General features: G+C 42.0%; 1 protein-coding gene across 1 annotated transcript in view; it reads left to right on the top strand.

Annotated features, from left to right (window-relative positions):
* Window positions 1-26,351, top strand: part of Cog3 (component of oligomeric golgi complex 3) — a 54,611-nt gene that overhangs the window by 25,701 nt on the left and 2,559 nt on the right. Inside the window, exons 14-22 of the mRNA XM_005355625.2 lie at window positions 417-522; window positions 3,795-3,919; window positions 6,662-6,751; window positions 9,102-9,222; window positions 12,019-12,107; window positions 12,216-12,350; window positions 19,899-19,974; window positions 24,260-24,387; window positions 25,122-25,220. Of these exons, the coding sequence (XP_005355682.1) occupies window positions 417-522; window positions 3,795-3,919; window positions 6,662-6,751; window positions 9,102-9,222; window positions 12,019-12,107; window positions 12,216-12,350; window positions 19,899-19,974; window positions 24,260-24,387; window positions 25,122-25,220 (969 nt within the window). The remainder of the gene's footprint in view (window positions 1-416; window positions 523-3,794; window positions 3,920-6,661; window positions 6,752-9,101; window positions 9,223-12,018; window positions 12,108-12,215; window positions 12,351-19,898; window positions 19,975-24,259; window positions 24,388-25,121; window positions 25,221-26,351) is intronic.

The following is a 26,351-nucleotide window of genomic DNA, read 5'->3' as shown; positions in this document are numbered from 1 at the left end:
TGTTTTTCGAGACAGGGTTTCTCTGTGGCTTTGGAGCCTGTCCTGGCACTAGCTCTGTAGACCAGGCTGGTCTCGAACTCATAGAGATCCGCCTGTCTCTGCCTCCCGAGTGCTGGGATTAAAGGCCTGCACCACCATCGCCTGGCTGTTTTGTTTGTTTTTTGAGACAGAATTTGGATTCACTCCACAGGCCAGACTGGCCTTGAATTCATAGATCCACCTTCCTCTGCCTCCCAAGTATTGGAATTAAAGGCTTGCTCCACCACCGCCTGGCTTATTTCCTCTTTGTAATGAGCAGGTCCTTTAGGGTGATACTTGAATGTTAAAGTCTTCCCAGAACATCTGTTCAGCTGGTCCAGATTGCAAGACATTCAAAAGAAAGACACTTCAATGTTCTTTCTTGTTTCTCCATGTAGCAAATCGCTCAGAGCTTAAAAGATGAGCAAAAGAAGGCACCCTCAGAAACTTCCTTTTCAGATGTCCGGTTAGAAGAAGGAGAGCCCAGCACTTTAAGAAAATCTGGTATGTTATAATGTCTTAACTTGTGGCATTTATTCCTCCAGTTAATTAAGCTTACCGAGGACTGTCTGGCATAAAAGGCAGCTTGTGCTTTCGTGCTTTCTGGGAGCAGATGCGGTAGATCCCAGATGTAACAGAGAGAGTGTGAGGAGGTCAGGTACAGTTGGGTGGTGCCACCCCTGAACAAGGTGCTTCTGAGTTGTCGAAGAAAGCAGGCTGAGGAAACCGTGGTGACTAAGCCAGTAAGTGGCTCCCCTCCATGGCTTCTGTGTTCGCTTCCAGGCTCCCACCTTGAGCTCTTGCCTTGGTTTCCTTCAGTGATGGACTGTGACACAGAAGAGGTCACATAAGCCCTTTCCCCCTAAGTTGATTGTGGTCAGTGTTTTAGCATAGCAACAGAGGTGCCACCCAACAGGGAAGGGAGCTAGAGCTGTGCCCTTCAGTGTTCAGCCCTCCTGAGCACGTGGAATGTGGGTAGTGTTTCCACATGTGATGAAGTGCATGCAGTTGCCATAGACATGTTAATTACATACCAGAACTAAAGATTTCGCATGAACTAAAGAATGGAAATACCATGGTAGTAATTTTTATTAGTTATTATTTTAAATTGATATTTGAGATTGATTGGATTAAATAAGACATTAAAATTCCATTTGGTTTTACTTTTTGTGGTGGCATTTTAATGTACCACATTTCTGACCTATAATTTTATCATAATAGCATAACATAACGTTATGGTCGTGTTGTCTTAAAATTCTGAAAACACTGTTTTTGAGCTATAGTAGGAGGGCTGGATTAGTGATAAAGACTGAGGTGTGGTTGGTGCTTTGGGCTTGTAGATCACCCCAGGGCAGAGTCCAGCCATTGTTTGGAAGGGAGAGACTTTGACATTGCCCATGTTAGGGAGCCAGTGGGGACAGAGGAGTGCACTGAGCTGACCGAGAAAGAGTAGGCAAGGGTGACTGAAGCAGAGGAGGTGGTAAACAGGCGAGGATGTTGACACCGGTAGAGGAGGGGGCGCTGCTATAATGTGGTGGACTAGTGGGAGAGAGAGGAGAATTGAGACAGTTGTAAAAATGAAGTCCCGAGAAAGTAATGTGCAAGCACGACTGTCCTTGAGAAAGTAGTGGGATTAAAACCCACACTAAGGTCAAGAATACATGTCCTCCGCATGGTGCCCGCATTAGAATGGGAACGGGTCTGATAGCATGAGGAGCGGTAGACATGAGTGTAGTCATTGCCCTTCTTCCCAAGTGTGTGCAGCGTGAGAGAACAAGAACCTCCCAAGAGGAAGACCGAATGTGTATGTTCATAAGGTAGAATGGTGATCTGACAGTGCTGTGGTCACTTTTCTGTGAAGACACCAATCACCAGTCCCGTAAAGAGCACAGGCTTTCTTCTTATGTAGAGAAGTGAGGGGAGGGTGGTGGAGGACCTGCAAGAGGACCATAGGGGTTGCCCTGCATTGGCAAGGTGGTTCTCCCCTGGAGCAGTCAAATAGGATAGTGAAAAGTGAACAGACACTGGCTGCAGCTTTAGAGCATGCAACTTTGATTTGGTACTTTGGGTTCTTTATATGGAAGGAGGGATCCTGCAGATAGTAGCTAGATTCTTCAACAAAGCTCTAGGGCCTCTACTGCCTACGTGGTGTGTGTGTGTGCACACATACATGTATACATACATACATATATACAAAAGTGCTCTTGACCACTCAGCCATCTCACCAACCCTTCCTCTAGATTTTGTTTGAACAATCCAGATCTAGTTTTTTGTTTGTTTGTTTTGTTTTGTTTTGATTTTTCAAGACAAGATTTCTCTGTGTATCCCTGACTGTCCTGAAACTCACTATATAGACCAGGCTAGCCTCGAACTCACAGAGGTTCACCTGTCTCTGAGTGCTGGGATTAAAGGCATGCACTGCCACCACTCAGCAGATTAGATATTTTTAAGAAATAATATTTATTTGGAACATTACTTATTCATCATAGACTTTTATTTTTTGTATTATTGAAGAAAAACCCAAATATGTAGAGAAGTGAAAAGAAAGACAAAATGAACACACGTATGCACAACTTAGTTTTGAGGCTTACTTTTTAGCAACAATGCACACAAACATACTTTGTCGGTAGAGTTTTCTTGTCTAACCTAAGCTAACCTTGAAGGATTAACAATTCTCCTATAGTCTCAAATGCTGGCATTAAAGGTGTGGCCAGTGCACCAGGACAGCTAGACACTATATTGTTGGTATCCTTGCTTGACACTTTGCCTCAGGTAGTATTGCGTCTCTTCGAATGAGGACATCTTTTATGTAACTACAAGTTACTGCGCTAAAATATAGAGTTTCTTAAGACGTCCTTGAATAGTTCATGTGTAAGTGTTGCCTCTTGTTCCAGAGAAGTGTGCGCATGCCACCTTTGTAGTTGTTTTTAATCTGGCTCTGGATACTGAAGTGACTGTGGCTCTCTTGCAGAGGTGGCCTTCTCTTCAGGCACTCACACTGGCCCCAAACTGCCTTATCTGACCTGAATGGTGGGGACAATTTATCATGTGATAATACAGTTTAGAACTGAAGGCAAGGTGCCAGGCAAGCCAGCTTTGATCCATGTTCCTTTTAAAAACTATCCTGTTTTACTGGGCCTGCTAAAGGCCTATAATCTAGCCACTTGGGAGGCTGAGTCAGGGGGATGACAAGTTGAAAAGCTGCCTGAACTAAAGTGAGTTTAGGGCAACTTGAACAACTCAGCAAGACTCTGTCTCGGAATGTAAGAAGTTGAAGAAAGGAGAGGAGGATGTGACTATTGCTCAGTGATGGAGCGCTCGCCCAGCGTGCTCAGGCCCGGGTCTGGTCCTCTGTACTGAAAGATTGGTTTCTTGTTCCTCTCCTACCTTCACTGGTGCCTGTTACATATAGATCTGCCTTCTAGAATCTGGTTGTGTTCCCAAAGTATGCTGTTGGTTTATTCCATAAAGATTATTGATCATATTTGGGAAAAATAACTAGTATTGAGTGGTATTGAGCATACATGTATATGTATGTGCACAGCTGGAATATGTATGCCCATGTGTGCTCCAGGCTTTTCTCAGTCTTAACCCCTACCTGTACTGGTTTAGACTTCCTAGGGTATTTTTTATTAAATATGGAGCGGGGAAGGAAATTGATGTCTTCCAGCCATTGATAGCCAATGAGAATGAATAGTTTCTAGCTGCCATGTAAGTTACTGTATGACAGATACCCACATGCTTGGAATATATGTTCTTTCCTGTTTGCATTTTAGGTTCGACAGACTCCCTCAATCCTAGATCGCAGAGCACAATTTCTCCAGCAGATCTTCACGGGATGTGGTATCCCACAGTGCGAAGAACGCTTGTCTGTCTCTCCAAATTATATAGATGCATAGATGTATGTGTGTGAATCCTTTTATCTTTACTATGAATTGCTTATTCTATAATTTTCTTGGAATATTTTTAAGTTCTAATGTACTTTAAGAGCCTTGATGCAGTGTTGATATTCTTAAAGTCAGGAATTTTAGATATGCTGGTAACTTGAAGGTTGATCTAATTTAGGGCTCCTTGAAGCTGTGGGTAAGTTTTACTGTGTGTTTATATTTGTATCTTCCTGAGGATCAAGGCTGAAGTCTTTATCAGGAGTCCATGACCACAAATGAGTTTAAAGCTACTGATGAGTTTGTGTGTGAAGCAAAGAGCTGTGGTAAAGAGTGTGGAACAATACATTGGAATGCCACATTGGCATAATACTTAGTACTAAATGTAGCCACTGTAAAATGTTTTTTGTTGTTGAGGCAGGGTCTTGCTCAGTAGCTAGCTCTAGTTGACCCTGAACCTGCAGATCCCTTTGCTGCATCCTCCCTGTACAGGCATTTCCGGTGGATACCACCATGCCCAGTCCTATAAATCTAGTTTTGACTTATTTTCAGCCACCTTAACAGGTAGTGCAAGAGTGCCTGTGTTCCTAGTCATGAGCTAAGTTTAGTTACTTGCTGAAGTTAGCAGTTTTTAAAGCGCCTTTTAGACTATGTACTATTTTGGAAAACAGTTGTTTTAAGCATACTGAGTTAATTATATGGTTTCCATTCCCTGCAGTGGCAGATTTAGCTACATATTTGCTGTCAGTAGTTTACATTTAAAACAAAATTGTTTTATAAATTTGGTTGTTTTTAGCTGGGCATGGTGGTATACTCTGTAATCCCAGCATTCGAGAGACAGAGGCAGGTGGATTTCTGTGAGTTTGAGGCCAGTCTGGTATACAAAGCCAGTTCCAGGATATCCAGGGATACACAAAGAAACCCTGTCTCAAAAAACAAACAAACAAATAAGCAAACAAACAAAAATCCCCACAAAAACAAATTTGGTGGTTTCAACTCTGTTTCTTAATTGGCTGCTGTAACCTGCATGTGAAGAGAAGTGATTGCATCTAGTAGTCATGTAATGAGTTGTTCAGACCCCACTACTTTAACAGTATGGCTCAAGAGGTGTGTACTCTGTATGTACACACACACACACACACACACACACACACACACACACACACACACAGTGTTTCATACTTCAGACTCTTAGGACCAAATAAGGTCTCACATTTGTTCCATGGCATCAGTCAGTCAGTCACCCATACTACTATGAAGTAAACTGGTTCACAGATCTCATCCAGTGTGGGCTAGGGGGACATTTGGCATCTTTGGGCATCTTTGCTTCTTTAGGTTCCCAGTAGGGAGTGATGCATGAGACCAGGGTTCAAAACTTGCTGTTATGGAGCCAAGATCCCATGTGCAAAGGTCATGCTCATACACGCCCTTTATAGCCTAGACCTCAGTGCACAGCTTTGTGGATGCTGACAGGAAGGCCAGTTAAGGCACAGGTGCATCTTGGGAGGTCACTCTGTGCTTTGGCGTGCACCTCAGGGTTACCTGTTCTTTTTCCACTTACCTCATATCCAAATGTTTTGTTGTTGTGTCTTTGATGCTGAGCCTCACTCTGTAGCCAGTACTGCATTAGAACTGTGTAACCCAGGCCGGCCTCAAACTCTGAGCAATCCTATCCCAGCCTTCTAAGTACTAGGATTGTAGGCATGAGCCACTGTGCCCAGCTCTGAAGTAGAAATCTTTCATTTTTTTGTTTGTTTGTTTCTTCCCCATCCCTTGGACAGGGTCTCTGGTACTCCAGGCTGGCCTCCTCCTTGATAATGTCACAGAGATTGTCCTGCATTGGGACTATGGCAGGTGCCTCCAAGCCTGGCTCCATTAAATTATACTTTATAATAAAAAAGGCTTTATGTGTGTGGGTGTTCTGTCTGCAAGTATTTCTGGGAATCATGTGTGTGCTTTTTCCAGAGGAGGGTAGTGGAAGTCATCACAGATGAAACTGGAGTCAGATGGTTGTAAGCCCCTGTGTGGTTGCTGGGAATCAGACCTGGGTCCTCTGGAAGAACAGGCAATGCTCTTAACCACTAAACCATCTCTTCAGCCCCCATCTCTAAGAATTCGACCACAGTCCTCAGAATTCTTTGTATTTACACACAGTACTCTGTAATTCGCTCAGTTTTTGGTCAGCTTTCTCCTGTTGACTGTTTGCATTGTTCTGTCTTCCTCCTGTTGTGAAGAACCTCGTATGCGAATCTTAAAGCACCCTCTATAGCCACCTGGGATACATATTTAGAAGCTATACTGATGGTTTGCTTTGTAGTTAATTTTCAGCTTATAAGCAGCCTTCTAGCTGGGTGTGGTGGTGCACATATTATGTGAGCCCAGTACTCAGTGGCTGAGGAAGGAGGGTCTGGAGTTTGAGGCCAGCCTGCACTGTTCTAGCCCACTACATCAGATTGCACTTGAGTGGACACTGTGGCCAACCCTACCTGCCTACTCGGTCTCTGTACCTTCCAGTGACCCCCACATGCTAGTAGTAGTGAGTAGGTGCTGATACTTGTTTGGTAAAGGACACGTGACAGAACCATGTGACAGTCGACAAAGGTTGAATGGACGTGATAAAATCTGAGGGAGAATGGTTCAGGTATTGATTAATCCAGTGATGAAGGGAAGTAAACATTGTTTTCTGCCTTCTTGGCTTCTCATTTCCTTTTTTTGTTTTGTGAAGGCTGCAGGCTGATGCTTCTCTCTTCTTCCACCAGAGGGCGGTGTTCCAAGGGTTATCACAGGAAGCATTGTCTGCCTGCATACAGTCCTTGCTTGGAGCATCGGAGTCTATCAGCAAAAATAAGGTTTGATAAAGCGTTAGGTGGAATTTTATTGCCTGTAATAGTATTGTGAATTTGACATTGATTTAGAACTATGGGAATTTAAAGCAACTTGGCAGTAAGATTTGTTTGTTTAGTCGGAGTGAAATTTGAGACCCTTTGAAGGAAACTGGTATTCATCGTTGTGCTCGCTCACGACTGCACTAAGAGAGTGCACTTTGCTGATGTACTAGAGATGGTTCTGAGGGGCTGATGAGTAGGATCATGATGAGGAAATGGCACTGCTGTTTCCCAGAATGCCTAGAAAGTGTGTTCAAGGAAGCAGCGGTTCATCATCCCTACAGGATTTTGTTTGTTTGTTGGGTCTTTTTTAAAAACAACAACAAAACAAACAAACAAAAAACCAGGGTTTTTCTGTGTAGCCCTGGCTGTCCTGGAATTCACTTTGTAACCCAGGCTGGTCTCAAACTCAAAGAGAACCACCTGCCTCTGCCTCTTGAGTGCCTGGGATAGGCATTCGCCACCTTGCCTGGCCATCCTTACGGTATTTTAAATAAATAGTCTAATGGTCTTACCCAGAGGAAATCAGCCAGTGGCTCTGAGGATAGGCAGTTATAGTCCTTGTGTTGTGTGACTTAATGTCCTTGCCATGGTTTATGGTTTGTAAACAGCATGGGCTCTGGGGCTGGAAACTTGTGGTCTGTGCTTCTCCCTCAGCCTTTGCAGAGGGGAGAGCATGGGCAGCAGTGTTGCGCTCCTAGGCTCTCCCTAGAATGCCTGCTCCCTGCAGAAACATATTACATGTGGCCAAAATTTCCCCATTGTGTGAAGTATTAGAGCCTATGAATTCCAGATTTACAAATTTGATTTCTAACTTCAAACTGGACATATTCTGTATGATGGATCATTACACAGCAAGCTGCAAAATGTAAACATGTGACACAGTAAATGTTGTTTAACCATGTTAAGACAAATAAAGGATAACATAGAAGAAAGATAAAGCCTGTGCTTTATGTAACAAAAATGCCACGAAGCAAGTGGGAGACTGGGTGATCTCTGCCCTTATTCCCTGCACATTTCTTTATTATCCGTAGGTTTCGTACAATGAACATGTTTCTCAGCTCATTAGGAGGAAGACTGACTTAATTGAAGAGGCTCTGGCCTCTTGTAACACTGTCTTTTCCTTTAAGCCCCTGAGCCTCTGTCCTCATTCCTTGCAGGTCACCGTCTTTATGTAATCTGTTTCCTGCATGTTATAAGGGTTTATGTGTGTCTGGGAACTCTGCTTGATAAGCATGGTTAGTGTATTAGCTTTTGTGGCTGAGATTGTGTTATTTTTGCCTTTCAACGTAAGATTTTTTTTCTAGTTTTTTTAGGTGAATTATTATTATAGACATAAATTGAACACCTTGTCTGTAGTAAATGAACACGATACTATTTTCTTTAGTTACAACATCTTTAATGAAGTCTAAGTAGCCCAGTTTTTGCTGTCAAAAGTTGTCCTTTTACAACTAGGTCAAGTATTTAAAATGCATAGCATTTCATATTTATCTGCTGCTGTGTTCCACAGCTAAGTGAGTTTCCCTTGCCCATGTTGCTCGATAGTGATTGTGTCTATTACAAGTCGGTGGAAGAGCGATTGAGGAGCTGCCATTTTGTTTATGAATCCTTTTACACTACTTATGAAGGATAACTTTATTAGAAATATTTTCAAAATAAAGTTGTGCTTTGAGGAGAAGCCTTGCTTTATTAATACACAAACTTCTATCGTGAGGCCTGTAATTGTTATTCTGGGCCTTGGTCAGAACTTTGAGAGCTCCACTAAAGTCCCAGGGCCATAGCAGACAGTCCTGAGATAGCACAGGGTTTGTGTAGAGACAGCCAATACTCTGTGGGTGGCAGGTAATCCAGGGTGGGAATGCCAGTCCACTTTATCTAATGTTCTAGATATCAAAACCATGTGGACCAAATGGGGAAACTCATTTGACTCCTAAGAGAAACCAGATGGCTGTGAGCGAGAGGGTTTAGACTCATCCTTTCGATGTTTCTGCTGCTTGGTGTGACCCTTAGGTTGCCGTATTGTTACATCTGCACCACGTTAGCAGGCTTGAGTCTCGTCGTAGCTTTTGTGTGGTTTGCTCTCTTGGATTCCTTGAGTAGAGCAAGTGATCATGTTCAGAGTTTCAAGTTGAATTTTCCGGAGAACTTTGACAGGCGTGACTTTGGCATAGAGAGAGTTTATTGTACAGCAGAACAGTGGCACCTCAGGGCTGTAAATCTACATAGATTTAAATGTTGAATGCTAGTGTATTTTATATGTTCCAATTTTGATATAATCTGTGATAATATCCATTTCTTTTGTCTTATAATTTAGACTCAGATTGATGGACAACTTTTCTTAATTAAGCACCTTTTGATTCTTCGAGAACAAATTGCTCCATTTCACACTGAATTCACCATTAAGGAAATTTCCCTGGACCTCAAGAAAACTAGAGGTACTTTGTTGTCCTGGCTGGCACATATGGGTGTGTTTGACCTGTCCAGGTGTGTCAGCACAGGCTACAGGTTTATTTTATGTTCATCTGCAATTTCTTTTGCATGCTTTGCTTGCTAAATGTGTTACTTATTCATACTAAACTGAGCTGTCGATATCCTAATTACTTCTGATTTGTTGTATTTTCTTCATGAAAGGAGCTATTTCTGAAGATTTCCATGTACAATACAGTTTTTTTTTCTTTTTTAATATTTATTTATTTATTATGTATACAATATTCTGTCTGTGTGTATGTCTGCAGGCCAGAAGAGGGCACCAGACCTCACTCATTCCAGATGGTTGTGAGCCACCATGTGGTTGCTGGAAATTGAACTCAGGACCTTTGGAAGAGCAGGCAATGCTCTTAACCACTGAGCCATCTCTTCAGCCCCTGTACAATACAGTTTAACTCTCCTGGGCCCTTCTACATATTACCACAAGCAACTATCAGATGAAAATCAGTATAATAAATACTTATAAGATAAGTAGAATGTGTCAGCAAATTGGGATTATTCAAGTGCCTGGGAGTCAGGTTTTATTTCTGGCTGTTGTGTAAACTGAACTGAGGGGTGGTTAACTTCTATAGCCCATCTTCTCCTGTGTAAAAGAAGCCAACGACGTCTTGGTACTTTCATTGATTACCAAGATCATTTAGAATGAAAATGAATACAAAGACGTCACTGTGTTTAAGATAACATCAAAATGGAGATGCTTATTGTTAAGTAAGGTGATGTGAAATATGTAGGATATTGACTCATTTTGGGAAAGAGGATTCATTTCTCCTAATTTTTTATTTTTGAATTAACAATCTTTTTTTAAATGTGTTTTGCTATGGGTGTCGAGTCTCCTGGAACTGAATTTATAGACAGTTGTGAGCTGCCATGTGGGTGCGGGGAATTGAACCTGGGTCCTCTGGAAGGACAGTTAGTACTCTTGACTGTGGAGCCATCTCTCCAGTCCCGAACTATTAGATTTTTAAGAGATAAAAATACAAACAGTTCAAGCTCTTGATTGTAAATAGTTAAGGACACATTATAAATATTATTTGTTTCCCTTACAGATTTTCATCTTTTTTCTTACTGATTTCCAGAGATTTAAGCTCTATTCCTTAGGCATTCATTTGTGTAATGAACTAACCCCCTCTCAATCTTGTGACTCTCATTATTGTCTGTCCTGTGATTCAGAAACGCCTAATGAAGAATCCCGAAGATAGCAGGCTTTTAGCTCCCTTATCGCTGTGGTCATCTGAGAGAGGACATGTTTGACTCAGCCGAGTTCTGTGTTCTCCTGATGAGTTATACCAAAGCAGTCGGCCCTGTATTTCTCCCCCAAATCTATTATATGATCCTCATAGTAAATGCTTTTTAGCTTTGTCTTCATTTTTAAATAGGATTCAGGTTTTCTGGGCAATGTCCTGTTTTTTTTTTTTTTAATATTTATTTATTATGTATACAATAGTCTGTCTGTGTGTATGTCTGCAGCCCAGAAGAGGGCACCAGACCTCATTATAGATGGTTGTGACCCACCATGTGGTTGCCAACTCAGGACCTTTGGAAGAGCAGGCAATCTCTCCAGCCCCTGTTCCCCCCCACACCCCCCCACCCCCGCTTCGATTTTTCAAGACAGGGTTTCTCTGTGTAGCTTTGGAACCTGTCCTGGAACTTGCTCTATAGACCAGACTGTCTTTAAACTCACAGAACTCTACCTGCCTCTGCCTCTTGAGTGCTGGGATTAAAGGTGTGTGCCACCACCACCCAGCATGCCCTGTGTTTTTAAATGCTTATTTCCACAAGGAGCTTCTCTCCCCTTGCTCCTGGTTGGCTCCCTTCTCTTGGAGTGAGCTCTGAGAACAGGGCACTTACCTGTCTGGAGCTGTGGCTGCTGCTGGCCTTTATTTGCGAATAGGATGAAGCATGGCTGTTTCATTTCTTTCTAGTCTGTGTGTTGCTGCCACTTGGTTCTGCTCTAAGTCTGCTGAGATGTGAGAAAATGAAGTAGACTATGATTTTGGTAGGACTTCTTTTCCCACCGTATTATGAAGGTCATGTGGTTGGTGACTTGGCTCTGCTCACTGTGAAGTCTGTCCTTTTCACTAAGACCCTGGTAGAGGCAGTGCCTAGGGCTGGGGCTTGTGCTTGCAGGCTGGAGCAGTGTGCGCTTTGCTTTCTTCATTCAGGAGAAGCAAAGCCATAGTCTTTTTGAAAACTGTCCCTAAATAATACTTCCTCTCTTAACTTTTAAGCCTCTAACCTCTCATGACTAATGGTATATCTTATTGCATTTGAACATCAATGAGACCTCAGTTAGTACTCTGAGAGAGTCTAGTTAGTCTGGAGGTTAAGGGGTAAATATGTCCTCTTGGTGTTTTCTTCTTGGCTGACACATTTGTTTATTCACTGTCATTCAAGTAAATAAATTTCTGTGCCAGCCAAGGTCATAAAGAAGGTGGGTAAGTATGTGCATTTTAAAAAATTCTACTTAACATCTAAAGACAAAGTAGTGAAATTCTGTGTGTTATCCTGCTTATCATTTTTTTTCTATAACTAGATCATTGTGATTAATAGTAATCTGTAGCTGTGACTTTTGGAAGTGACTGTGTGGGCATATGGTCGTCACTGCTGTCATCACTCTGCCCTTCCTGAAGGGACCTAGTAAAGATGAGTACTTCCTGCCTTGGCAGCAGCAGAGAGCTGGTGTTGCCCAGGGCTTCTCTGTTGAACCTGTACATGTTCACTGGACGAGTAATTTTGTTTCACAGATGCAGCATTTAAAATCCTGAACCCTATGACTGTTCCGAGATTTTTTAGGCTGAATAGCAACAATGCCTTGATAGAGTTCTTGTTGGAGGTGAGAAGGAGTCTGTTTCATTGGTGGTGGGAGCTAAATGGTATTCTTTCCATGTCTGGTGACTCCTAGGCATATGCAAACAGAAGGAAATTGCCTTATCTTTTTCAGGGGACTCCTGAGATCAGAGAGCATTACCTCGACTCTAAGAAGGACGTAGACCGGCACCTGAAGTCAGCCTGTGAGCAGTTCATTCAGCAGCAGACCAGGCTGTTTGTGGAGCAGCTGGAGGAGTTTATGACAAAGGTGCAGACTGTTCTAGTCCTTTCTTCTTTGAGTTATGGAAACAGCGATAGGAGAGTGAGTCCAGTTCTTACTGTGCCTTTTAGGGAAGCTATCACAAAAGCTGGTTTACAGCTCTGTATGTGAGCTCACCAGCACTTAGTTTGAAGAGCAGACACTGCAGAGCTGGGTATAGTTGAGTCCTGTTTGGTGTGTTCTGTTGTCTACACTGTCGTCTTCTCTGTGCTGGCTGGTGTTCTCACAGTTGGCTGAAATCTCCCCCTCCGGCTTCTGTTTGGGGTCTGTGAGGCAGTGGACAGTTTCTTTTTATTATTTTCAGTTTTTGGAGACTGGCCTTGAACTTTTGCTGTAGCCAAGGATGACCTTGACTTTCTGCCCCTCCTGTCACTCAGGGCCTGTGTGTGCTAGTGCAAGCCCTCTACTAACTAACAAGTGCAAATGGTTCTGTTTGCTGATCTCAATATGCGCCATTTGATTATAAGCCTCATTAACAATATGTTCTCAGCTTGCTTCTGTGTTCAGACTCATTTAAAAAAAATGCAAATATAGCTTGGCACAACAAAACAAGCTGTGCTTGTGCATAGAGGGCATTTTCAGCATTCAGGAGACTTGTTTTTGATCTGACTTTGTAGATGTGAGTTCAGTCCCCTTCACAAACTACAGATCAGTTGCGTTCACAGCAGAGTGTCCCTATCACAAGGTGCAGACCAGCCTCTTCTTATGTGCTCCTTTTCTGAGATCCGTGATGAAATACTTCATTTTCTTGAACACCCCCCACCACCACCACCCAAGGCAGAGTTTCTCTGTATGCTTGACTGTCCTGGAACTCACTCTGTAGACAAGGCTGACCTTGAACTCATAATTTTCTCGAATCCTTACCATATCCCTGGCTCCCAGACTTTATTTCACAAATTGAGAAATGAAGTTTTGAATTATCAGTTGTATGTGGGATAAACCTTTTTGTATCTTGTTCAACTTATTTCAAAAGTACTGGAATGTATACACACACACACCCCCACACCCCCCCCCCCATATATGTACATATACATACACATGCATATATATATATGTTGTGTGTATAATATAAATATATAAATGAACCAGATGAATATATACCATATATATAATATATTATAGATAGTCTTCTGGTTCATTTTTCTGCCTGTCTTTTTTTTGTTGTTGTTTTTTTTTTTTTTGTTTTTTGTTTTTTCGAGACAGGGTTTCTCTGTGGCTTTGAAGCCTGTCCTGGATCTAGCTCTGTAGACCAGGCTGGTCTCGAACTCACAGAGATCAGCCTGTCTCTGCCTCCCGAGTGCTGGGATTAAAGGCGTGCGCCACCATCACCCGGCTTTCTGCCTGTCTTAACTATCTTTCCTGTTGAGGTGATAGAATACCCTCATAAAAGCAAATTAAGAGAGGACATTCACGGTTACAGTCTGTTGTGACAGGGATGTCATTGCACTGGGTGCTCGAGGCAGTGGGTCACATTGTTTCTGCAGTCATGAAGTAGAGAGTGAGGATTGCGCGTGCTCAGCTCTCACTTCCTGCTTTTAGATAGTTTAGGATCCCAGCCAAGGGAATGGTGCCATCCTCAGTGAGCAGGTCTTTTTCCACATCAGTTAACCCAGTCAAGAGAACCCCTCACAGAGGTCAGTCTCCCAAGTGATTCTTGATTTCAAGTTGACAAGTAAAAATAACCATCACATCGCCCCTTTTCTCAAAAAATGTAAGTGACCCAAGAGAATAAATACTGCGGTAAATGTTGATATAGATGTATGTATAAAAACATTTGGTTCAGATTATTTTCTTTAAGGCTTTAAGAACTGCAGTACTTTTTCTTATGCTAGAATACCCTGGTATACTTGTTGCTTGAAACTATTAAATAGGACTCTGAGTCGTGGTAGGTTAGAAAAAGTGCTTAACTGTCTAGTTAGGGTTTCTGTTGCTGTGAAGAGACACCATGGTCATGGCAACTCTTGTAAAGATAATTCTTATAAAAAAAATATTTAATCCATTATCATCATGGCAGGACATGGTGGCATGCAGGCAGGCATAGTGCTGGAGAAAGAGCTGAGGGTTCTTTCTGTATCTTGATTTACAGCGAACAAGAAGTGAACTGTGATACTGGTAATAGTCTGAGCATGGAAGACCACAAAGACCACTCCACAGTGACACTTCCTCCAGCAAGGCCTTACCTGCTCCAGTAAAGCCTCACTTCCTCACAGTGCCACTCCCTCTGGGGGCCATTTCCTTTCAAAGCACCACATTCTACTCCCGGGCCCTCACAAGCTAATAGCCAGATCATGCAAAAAAAATACATTCAGTCCGACTTCAAAAGTCCCCACAGTCTCATATAACAGTCTCAAACTTATTTAAAAGTCTAAAGTTCAAAATCTCTTCTGAGATTTATAACTATAATCTCATATAAAGTCAATATCAAAAAGCAGATCACATATTTCCAATATATAATGGCACAGGAAATGCATTACCATTCCATAAGTAGGGAAGGAGGCATGGACCAAAGCAAGTCTGAAAACTGACTGGGCAAACTCTAAACTCTGCATCTCCAATTCTGATGTCAAAACTCTCTTCAGATCTCCAACTCTTTCAGCTTTGCTATTGACTGCAGCATACTTCTTTGTCTTGGGCTGCTTCCATTCCCTGTTAGCAACTCTTTTTGGCAGGTCTCCCATGACTCTGACATCTCCAGTATCTTGAGGTTTCCGAGGCAATCCAGGCTTCAGTGTCATAGCTTTACCTGATGACCTCTCTAGGCCTCCATTCAGGGACACCTCTGACACATAACTGGCCTCAGCAGCTTTCCTTAGTCGTGGAGGAAAGTTCCATAACTTCTTATTTCTACTTTGACTCTAAAGCCAGAACCACTTGGCTGAAGCTGCCAAGTTCTGCTTCTTGCTGGGACTGGAACGTGGTCCCCTGTTTAATTACATCGTCACCAGCTTTTTCTGTTTCCATCACTGGTTGAGCTTGGCTGTTCTGGAATTTGCTGGCCTCAAACTCAGAGATCTACCTGTCTCTGCCTTGGGAGTGTTGGGATTAAAGATGTGCACTTCCACACCTGGCTTTAAGATTTTCTTTAATTCCTTTTCACATGTTGGAAACTTAGCTGGGTGGAATCTTGTCTTGAGGTCACCACTCGCTTTTTTCCATTTCTTAATCCGTTTATCTTCTTGAACACAGGACTTAGTTCCAATCTACTTGTTTGGTGCTCCTTTTCTCTTCAAATTATACATGTTGTATTTTTCCTTGCTCAGCTTGGTCCTTTTCATTATATAATCTTCATTAGAGTCAACACTAATAACCACAGGACAGAGTCTATACTAGGCTGTTTTGAGATTTACCAAACAGAATTAATCCTAATCTTTTCACTTTAGGCTCAGACAGAGTCTTTGGACAAGGACAAACATCAGCCACATTATCTTCTCCTCTGAAACGTCTTGAACCAGGCTTCCACTGCTCAAATCACTCTTGGCACCACTGTCTTAGGTTTCTACTAGTGTGACCCATTAAGCAGTATCATTCAATTGCTTTTCTAATCCACAGTACCAAGGTTCATATTCCTTTAAACCAAAACCATGGGCATGCCTATCACAACAATACACCAGTTTCTGAGCAATTTCTGTCTTAGGTAGGGTTTCTATTTCTGTGACGAGACACCATGAACATGGCAACGTTTATAAAGGAAAGCATTTAATTGAGACTTTGCTTACATTTCAAAAGGTTAGACCATTATCATTGCGGGACATGATGGCAGGCAGGCAAGACATAGTGCTGGAGAATGAGCTAGGAATTCTATATCTTGATCCTCAGGCAACAGGAAGTGAACTGTCCCTCAAAACCCACCCCCTCAGCAACATACTTCCTCCTTCAAGGCCATACCTATTCCAACAAAGCCACACCTCCTAATTGTGCCACTCCCTCCTTTCAAACCACCACAAGGACTTGGAACTGGGTGGTCCTAGTCTGCTACCTCCTAACTGAAATCACCAGTAAGTCGGTGGCTTCTGGTCTCCCTCTGGAACCTCTGTTGAGAGCTGCAGCACCCGTCTGCCCTGTCTGAGCTGATATGAGGGCTGCATATGACAGTGTGTGAGGATTTTGTCGTTGTGGAGCTCCTCAGAAAAGCTATAGTGAAAGAAGACAACTGAATTAAGATTTGCATCAGCAAAGTATAAATCAGGGCGTTTTTCAGGAAGCATATTCAGGTTATGGTTGCGCTATACCATATCCTTTTGGTGGAGCCAGCCTTTGCTAAAGACTCACGTACAGGTAAAAGCTTTTCATTTTTTTGTTGGATAGAATTTTGCAAGTATATTTTATGATTCCCTTTGAAGTGTTGTTAGTTTGGTTACTATGTATAAATTAAGATTTTTTTCTTAATGTAGTGCGTATAGTAAAATTTGACCTTATAAATTTAATTCTTGTGGTTAAAGAATTGTAACCTGGTTGGGAAATGAAGATATAAACTCCATCAACATTAAAGTGCTTAGAGCAGTGATCACGTGGAGCGTGGGTCTGCACTGGTCTCCAGGCTCTGTAAGAGATGGGCCTGTTGAGGAAAGCTCTTCTTTCTTTTGTCTCTGGCCGCCTTTGTTAGGAGGGCTTGCCTCTTCAGATCTAGGAGAACTTGTGAAGAAACGAGCCTTGACTTACAGAGAAGTAAATTCTGCAGATAGCAACCAGGGTGAATATAGAAGTCTGTGGTTTAAACAGACAGCTGGCCGGGCATGGTGGCACACATTGAAGGTGGGTTGGTGGATTGAGTGAGAATGCCCCATAAGCTCCTAAGTTTGAATGTTTAGTCTCTATGGCAGTATTTGAAAGGCTTAGAAGGATTTGTGGCCTTGTTGGGTAGGTGTGACCTTGTTGGAGGAAGTGTGTGGCTTTGAGGTCTCAAAAGCCCACACCAGGCTCAGAGTTCCACTTTCTCTGCCTGCTGCCTGTAGATCTGGATGTGACTTTCAGCTCCTTCTCCAGCGCCATGTCTGCCTGCCTGCCCCAATACTCCCCACCATGATGGTAATGGACTAACCCTCAGAAACTGTAAGCAAGGCCTCAATTAAATGCTTTCTTTTTAAGAGTTGCCTTGGTCACGAAATCTAACTACTGACTAAAAATGGAGGAAGAATGTGGATTCAGTGCCAGCCTGAGCTAGAGAGTGAGTTTCAGGTTCGCCTGGTCTATATAGTATGACACTGTTGTTTTCCTTTCTTTTTTAAAAAAGCCCAAATTATGTTATTAGTGAATTAGTGAGATCCTAGAATAATCAATGGAATAGTAGACAGTGGTTATTTTTAAAATAATACTTTTAGTACCAGAAAAAGGTCTAGAATATAGCTTCTAGAAAAAGTTAATGAGCATTGTGGTTCCATTTTTATAAGTGAATATGTGAATATTTTTATACTGGAAAATATTGGGGTAATGTCCACTAACAGTAAATATTTTCTTTTAGCTTTGTCTAATTTATAATAATATGTAATTTATTTTTTAAAATTAATTTACATGTACTTTTGCAATAAGGTCTCACTATGTAGCCCTGGCTAGTCTAGGACTCACTGTGTAGACCAGTTTGGCCTGGAATTCACAGAGATTGGTGAGTTCCTCTGCCTCTTGAGTGCTGGGATTAAAGGTCTGTACCACCACATTCAACCATTTATAATTTATTTGTAAAAGCTGCATCTCAACAATAAAAAGAAGACATGAAAGAAATTGAGTGCAAGGAGGTAGAGGTGAGGTCTGCAATGGGCCGTAAGAGCAAAGGTCTGGGCGTTGGTTCTGGAGTAGAAAGTAGAGACAAGGCAGAGCTAGAGAGGAGAAAGAGACTGCAGTGAGGCCTTATCGTCTGTATGCTGCTCTGCCGAGCCTTTGTCTAAATATTTTGCCCTTGTGGGAAAGCTGGAGTCAATGCTTCAGTTTTCTTTGTGTTTTGGACCTTTGCCCCGTGTCTCTCCATTAAAAAATAGTTCATGCACTGGATGGTGGCGCATGCTTTAATCCCAGTACTTGGGAGACAGAGACAGGCAGATCTCTGAGTTCAAGGCCAGCCTGGTCTACTGAGTGAGTTCTAGGACATTCAGGACTACCAAGAGAAACTCTGTCTCAAGTCACCCACCCCTCAAAAACAAAACAAAACAACAACAGAAAAGCCAGCTAAGTTGACAAATTTGTATTTATTTCTTGTGCTGCTTTGGCAGAAAGAAAAAATGTAAAAGTTGCTTCTAGGTCTTTATCTTCAGCACATGTATGCCTTGTATTTGAAAACTTTATTTGTTGTCTGTTGGAGGAGCTGCGGGCCTGCTTTTCGTCTAGCCTGGCTCCCGCAGGGCTAGCTTTACACCGGAAATAACAACACACAAACTGTATTTTTTTAAAAAACGCCTGGCCCAATAAAACCAACCCCCTCCCCGCCGAACCCCAAAACCGGAACAACCCAATTCCAAAAAAGGGAGGAACAACCCAAAGGGCACCTAACCGGAAAAATCCAACCCAACACCAACCCGGGGTGGAACCTCCACCCCGCCGCCCGGGAAAAGGGAACAAGGCCCCCGAACCCAACTCCCCCTCCTTCCAACAATCCGGTCCGGTTAACCCAACCAACCAAGAACCAAACCAAGAAGGCCAAACAAGTTCCTTAATTTTTTAACCAATGACCTTTCTCCATCAGTTGTCATTTGTTGAGATTGGGTCTCATTATGTAGCCCAGGCTGCCCTCAAACTCTGGTACTTTTTTCCTTAGCTTCCCAGATGCTGACTCTGCAGGTGCATCCCCCATGCCCAACGGGATTTCTTTGTGTGTGTGTGTGTGTGTGTGTGTGTGTGTGTGTCTTATGTGTCTGTGTGCTTGTGTGAATGTGTGCCTGTGTGAATGTGTGCCTGTGTACCTGTGTTATGTGTCTGTGTGCCTGTGTGAATGTGTGTCTGTGTGCCTGTGTTATGTGTCTGTGTCCATGTGAATGTATGTCATCTGTGTGCTTTCCTGCAGAGTCCAGAGTCCTGCCCTGGGAGCTGGAATTACAGGTGTCAGGATCTAAACTCCAGTCCTCTAGCCAGGTTACTGTTTGTTTTAATGACATTTTCTATGCCTGAGATGGGATTAAAAAAGCAGGGGGAAGAGTCCTTGTGAGGAGCCTCTTGTGCAGTTGTGAGTGACACTTTCCCAATGATAATGACTCAGTATTAGCACAGCAGTCTTTCCAAAGGGGCCAGGTTTTTTGTTTTTGTTTTTGTTTGTTTGTTTTTTGGTGAAATTTCCTCAGAGATTCCTGCCCTGAAAGGTCTCAAGCAGAATGCCTGATAGATTGTTGCTGTTTTATTTTTCTCCCCAGAATAACACATGCATTACAATTACAAAAGTTTAGAAAGCTAAAGTCCAGCTGGGAAAGCTTGTGAGATATGCAGTTTTGCTGGACTTGTGCATGCGATTACCAGTGTGCCTTATGTAATAGACTTAGATGGTGCTGTGTATTGCGAGCTGTCCCTGTTTATTTGCTGCCGGTGAAATGAAACCTTTGCTTTTATTTCCTCTTCTAGGTGTCAGCACTGAAAACCATGGCCAGTCAGGGAGGCCCCAAGTACACCCTCTCACAGCAGCCGTGGGCACAACCAGGTATCGGGGTTTTACTTTCTTGGAATTCTCCTTTTGGGAAGTTACTACTCTGTATGTGTAGCCCTCACTGTGACATCTGGGACATGGTTTCCTGCTTGCTTTGGGTTACTAGATGTAGGTTAAAGCCAGATTCACCTTAGGTCTTACTTGGCCAGCATTACTTGCATCTGACAAGCATTCATTTCAAGGAGAGAAGGAGGTTTGGAAATTTACTCAATTAAAAATAGAGCGTGACTGACATGGAAGCGCTTTGTGCCCGCAGGCTTCTGTGCAACTGCTGCTCCTTGGCATTGGGCTTTGGTGGGAGCACTGTGCTGCACAGAATGAATGATGGAAGGAACACACTTATTTTCAGCACATGAAGAAATGTTGGGCCACTATTTTCTTCCTGATTTTTCTCCAAGTTACTTCCTCTGTTGACAATTTTAAAGTGTTTGGGGGAAGTGTGTAAAAATGAAGGAGTCAGTTGGATTTGGCAGGCAGTTCTGCTGCCTGACTTGCAGATTCACTTGAGATATTTCCAGTCCCTCTCTTCCACTGATGCGAATTTTTTATGCTAAAGGCTTTTTTTCTTTTTGGCAGGTGGAGAGGGTCTTTGGTGTTAGGTATTAGACATTTAGAATCACACCCCTTTGGGTGATTTTTAGCATATTTTAAAATGACATTTTCAGTTACCATTAACCAGAATAAATTTTGTTACATTGGTCTATCTGGCCCTCCCATGACCCATATTTTGAAATTGAGACAGTGCTGAAGGAACAGTGTCTTAGTCATGGAGGAACTGTTTCTGAGTTGGAGGCTTGCTTTTGCTTATAATGAGAGATCCAGAGAGTGCCTCTGGCTTCTCCCTGGAGATTGGCAGCTACAGGTCCCTAACCTGGAATCAGCTTTGTGACACCATTGGTTTCCCATGGTGTAAGAAAGATATGTGTCTCCTTTGAATAGGGATGGTACAGTCTTATGCAGGTGACTTGAAGTCTGTACAGCGTGTTTATCAGCAGTGGGGAAGAAGTATAATAGTGGCTACCTTTCAGAGAAGGACTGGTTTGCAGGTGAGGAATAAGAAGTACTTTCCCATTTTACATTTTTTCACAGGTCAAATTTTATTACCATATAAAAATTTTGATTGAATTTTCAGTCATAAATGCTTTGGGTTAATTTGAAGTTGAACTAAGAAGTAGCTAGAGCTGTCTTACTTAGGAAGATGTATACATTAAGACAGGTACCAGTTGTTTTTGGAAGGAAGGAGACAGTTTTATTTCAAAGGTTCTTTGTGTGGACTTTGAGGATGTGCTTCTGTTCCCTTTCCCCCTCACCCCTTGACCTTGGAGACAATGTATCTCTCCATTATTTCAAGCATTTGCCTTATATTTGAGATTGACATCTATGACATCTTTTAAAAACAAAACACTGGGCTGGGTGGTGGTGGCACACACCTTTAATCCCAGCACTCAGATGGTACAGTCTGGCGGATCTCTTGAGTTCGAGGCCAGCCTGGTCTACAAGAGCTAGTTCCAGGACAAGCTCTAAAGTTACAAAGAAACCCTGTCTTGAAAAACCCAAAAACAAAAACAACAAATAAACAACAACAAAAAACCCCCCATGGCCAGGTGTTGGTGGCACACGCCTTTAATTTTAGCACTTGGGAAGCATAAGCAGGTGGATCACTGTGAGTTCCAGGCCAGCCTGGTCTATAGAACAAGTCTCAAAACAACAAACAATAACAAAAACTCAACACACTTGATAGAGTAGTATATTGTCCAAGACAATAACTCTTCCTCTGGCAGTGTTGGAATTGTCACTGCAGGCTACTGCTGTGCCTACTGCTGGTCCTCACAGTAGGACACTCGCCAGTCCCTAGCCAGTATGACTCTGGGCTCATTCTCTTGATCTTGAATTAATTTGAACCTTTGGCTTAAGGTTTTAGTCTCTTACAGTGCTTATTTAGAAATAGGAGCTGGTTTGTATTCTGAGTGTTTATATAAATGGAACTCTGAGGTGCAATACATCTTTCTTAAAATAGATAACACTGGCAAGCAGGCATAGCATGCTAGTGTAGCTAAGCCCAGGCCCTTGATGCATAGCTCTTTCCTTTCTGGAAAGATCTTTTCTCTTGAAGTAGGGTCCATGATTTTTCTCAAGATTATTTCTAACAGTTCCATGTTGGGGTGGGGGGGGTGTCTCGTGGGCTTCAGTTTTACTTCAATTGCCTTTAGTACAGCAGTAGGTAACAGGACAGATTGGAATAGGGCTTTCTGTTTGTCATTTAACTTACTTTTTTTCCTAAAGGGATCATTCATTATCTTGTAAATATATCTTCTTCCCCTTTGACCACCTGGGAGGTGTGGAATTGGTTTTCATGGCCTGTAGTGAGAATATCCTTACCTCATGTCAGAGGGACATTGGACCTCCTGAGGAGGACCAAGGAGAACAATCTAGAAACTGTTGGGCCTTCTGCCCTAAGCTCAGCTTTTGGGGAAGTTATCTCATGAGTTATAAATTAAATATCAGTTTGTTAAGCTAGGAAATACATCTTTAAGAGTTGGTGGGTACTGGGTTCAGTAGTCTGTGTACCCACTTTGTGGTTACTGAGAGCTTTCAAGTCTGATTTAGTGACCCCTAAAGTATTTAGTGATGATGGAACCAGAACCCAGGAGAAAGGACCTTGAAGGAGACTTCATTTATTTAATGAAAAATGAGCAATTCCTAGGAAGAGCATTAGTATTCCTACAATGTTTTTGCCCAAACTTCCCTCAGTTAAACTCTTTTACATGATACAAAAATTTTTTTAATTTATTTATTTATTAAAGATTTCTGTCTCTTCCCTACCACCGCCTCCCATTTCCCTCCCCCTCCCCCTTTACAAAATTTGACCTATGAAAAAAGTATAAAATAAATTATTATTCTCTATCTGTATGTAAACTAGTTCTCTTGCCGATAATTATGACTATAGTTCCTTTCCCTGAGTTGTTTATATATATACACTAGCACACACAGACCGCAGTTGTCCAGGTACGATTGCACCATCCCTCATTATCTTTCACTGCCTGTTCTGGAGCGCCTTTGATACCAGTGTGCCCAACTGCTTTTTCTGTTCTACGTAGAACACCTCGCCACACCGTGATTCCTTGAGTCAGTTTATTAATGAATCTATTTAATGTTTCAGTTGGGTTTTCCATATACTCTTTCGTAAATTATATATATAATCTATATGTTATATTATATATGTATATGTTATATTTTGTTATATATCTTAGTATTTTGTGAATGCTTAAATGGAATAATCTTTAGTAGTTGAGTGGGTTTTTCTCAGGATGTTGTCTAGCACCCTCAGGTGCATCTTATACTCCTATAAACAGCTGATGGAGACACTCTGTCTCTTAGTGTCCTTTGGTTTCCATTTAGTTCGTTTTTGAGACAGGGTCTCTGTCCCACCCAGGCTGGTTTCAAATTCAGGACCTTCCTTCTGTAGCCTCCCGAATGCTGGGATTGCAAGTGGGCACCATCATATCTGGCTTGTAGTTGTTTTTTTTTATTTGTTTTCCTTTAAATATTTTTATATTAATCAAAGGATGTAGAAGGTTGTTTACCTATTTCTCTATACCTTGCCAATCATGGAAATCTGAATCCTTTTACCAATATTTCACTGGTGTAATTTATATCGAATTTTGAGTGAGGCTGAGCACTTTAGAAATTGTGGTGATTTCCTCTTGAATATCTCATGCAGATGATTGACTATACTTATTTCCACATAGTCCTTTTTGATGCTTCACATGGGTTGCTTAGATCTTTACTTAAAAACTTTAGACTATATTCCTTGTGTCATCCGGAAGTACAAGACCGTGATAGATGGGTTCGTAGTTGTGCTTCACCTCGTGTAGATAAGCCTCTTCTGAATATTCTAGACAAAACTACTGGAGATGCACACAGAGAACCTTGTTTCTTCTTACCCCACTACTGCTGTTTCCCTAAAAATAATTTGAAGTTTAAACCTCATCTTTTATTTCCGTGTTCCAAAGGCACAAATTACAGTGCCTGTGAACGTTCTGACCCAAGCTGGGGGAGTTCTGGCTACACTGGTCCTTGGGTTCAGAGTTTATATTCACATATACTTAATGAATGTTTACAAGGCTTGTGGTTAAACTTGATAAATAACAAGACTTAGGGAAGAGATTCTTTGGGGAAATAAAGTGTCTTTCCTTTGCTATTTTTTTGGTTCCCCTCTGAATTAAAATGGAAAATTGTCCTTTTCTTTGTAACACTAACTAGGGTAATTTCTTCACAGCGAAGGTCAATGACCTCGTGGCCACTGCTTACAAGACAATAAAAACGAAGCTGCCACTGACATTGAGAAGCATGTCACTGTACTTGTCCAATAAGGACACCGAGTTCATCTTGTTTAAGCCTGTTAGGGTGAGTGGTGTGCTCTTGTTGGCTGGTGACTAAAATGTGTTTTTGTCCTGTCACTTTCCCTTCCTAGAGACATTTCAGTGCCATGACGTTAATGCTCTCTGGGGTCTCAGAGGCTCCAGAACCTACAGCTGTCGGCTTAGATTGTATTCCTTGCTCACTTTGTCTTAAGTTTTTTGTTAATTTTGAAAGTAGAAATTAATAAGTAAGCAAAAAGAAGAATCAGATCTGCACTTTGCACTGTGGCCCAACTCTTGGGAGAGCAGCGTTTCAGGATTTATGCCCTGTTTTACTGGTGAGCAGAGGAAATAAATGACTTGTAACAGCCACCAAGGGATTAAGTGTCAGAGTGGATTTAAGATTCGTAGCTTCCAGTTCGTGTTGAGTTCACAGCTTTACCCAAGGCATTGGTTGATTTTTTTTTTTTTAAGTGCATTTTATGTGTCTTGAAACTTCCTCTCTTTTGTGTAAGAAATTGCTGAAGACTTATTGTGCTCTGGGGGGATAAGATCTATGAGAGCTTAATGTTTCTAGGAATTATCTGATAAGTCTTCATCAGGTTGTGCTAACGTGTAAAATATTAAAGTACAAATTATATGTCTTTGGTAATCTCATAAAAATATATTTCCTCTACTCGTTTTGGGAAGAACCATAATGATTTAATTCTCTTAGCGTTGCTTGTTTATGATGTGTGCATTTATCCCCTGGACTGTCTGATATGGTCTCTCCTTTCTAAGAATAACATTCAGCAAGTCTACCAGAAGTTCCATGCTCTGTTAAAGGAAGAGTTCAGCCCTGAAGACATCCAGATCATTGCTTGTCCTTCCGTGGAACAGGTATCCATACAGACTAACACCCTTGTTTAGTTCACTTGTCCTTCCCTGGAACAGGTATCCAGACAGACTAACGGCCCTTGTTTAGTTCACTTGAGCAGATAACATGTTTGAGCAAACATTTCTAATTTTAATTTGACAACTTCACATTGTTTTATCTTAATGAGTAAGAATTCAAACTTTGAATTGTGTCTAATTCTGGGGAGTGGCTTTAGAGTTTTAGTCTCTTGTTTAATCCATTCTGATAATGGCTGGCCTATTTGTGAAGGACTCAGTTTGTCAGCCTGCCAGGTCGCCCTGTTTGAAACAGAAGTTATTTTAGGAAATAGAATCGATGCTGGACCTGTCTGTTTTTTTCTTCTCTCTGAATTTAATAACCTAAATTAGAGCCCAGTTTGTGTCAGCATTTATTTCATTATTTAATTCAGCCAGGAAATTTTGATCAGACTCCTGTTATATCTTAGGAGTAGCCTGGCTTTTTGGAGAATAACTTATTTCTGGCCTTCAGGACTAGAGAGTCTTGGAAGTGGTCAGGTTGTTGAGAGCCTAGTGGAGTGAGGAGAGACTGGGGAGGATGTGAGACCAGCTGCGTGGAGACTTAGGAACATTGCTGTAACGGGGAGAGTTCATGCGCCACAAAGTTCTCCTGCTAAGGTGTAGAGCTCAGTAGTTTCTAATATATTTACAAGTCGGCATGGCCATCACTGTCCTCTGATTCTAGAACATTCTCATTTCTCACAGTTACCACTCACCAGTGCCACCCCCCACCCCCCACCCCCCAGTCTTTGTGGATTTGCTTATTCTGATCATTTTATCCTGTGGAGTCATGTGTTGTCTTTCCTAACTGAGGTCTGTCACTCAGCACACCCTCAAGGCTCAAACATTGTAGCATGTGGTTTTTAATTTTTTTAAGATTTAATTTTTTTTTAAAAGATTTATCTATTTATTGTGTATACAGTATGCCTACATGCATGTCTGCAGGCCAGAAGAGGGCACCAGATCTCATTACAGATGGCTGTAAGCCACCATGTGGTTGCTGGGAATTGAACTCGGGACCTTTAGATAAGCAGGCGCTGCTTTTAACCACTGAGCCATCTCTCCAGCCCAAGATTTAATTTTTTTAAATTTAAGATT

This window comes from Microtus ochrogaster, chromosome 17, assembly GCF_000317375.1.
Source record: "Microtus ochrogaster isolate Prairie Vole_2 chromosome 17, MicOch1.0, whole genome shotgun sequence".
NCBI classification, from domain to species: Eukaryota; Metazoa; Chordata; class Mammalia; order Rodentia; family Cricetidae; genus Microtus; species Microtus ochrogaster.
This window is presented reverse-complemented; position numbering and strand designations above follow the sequence as displayed.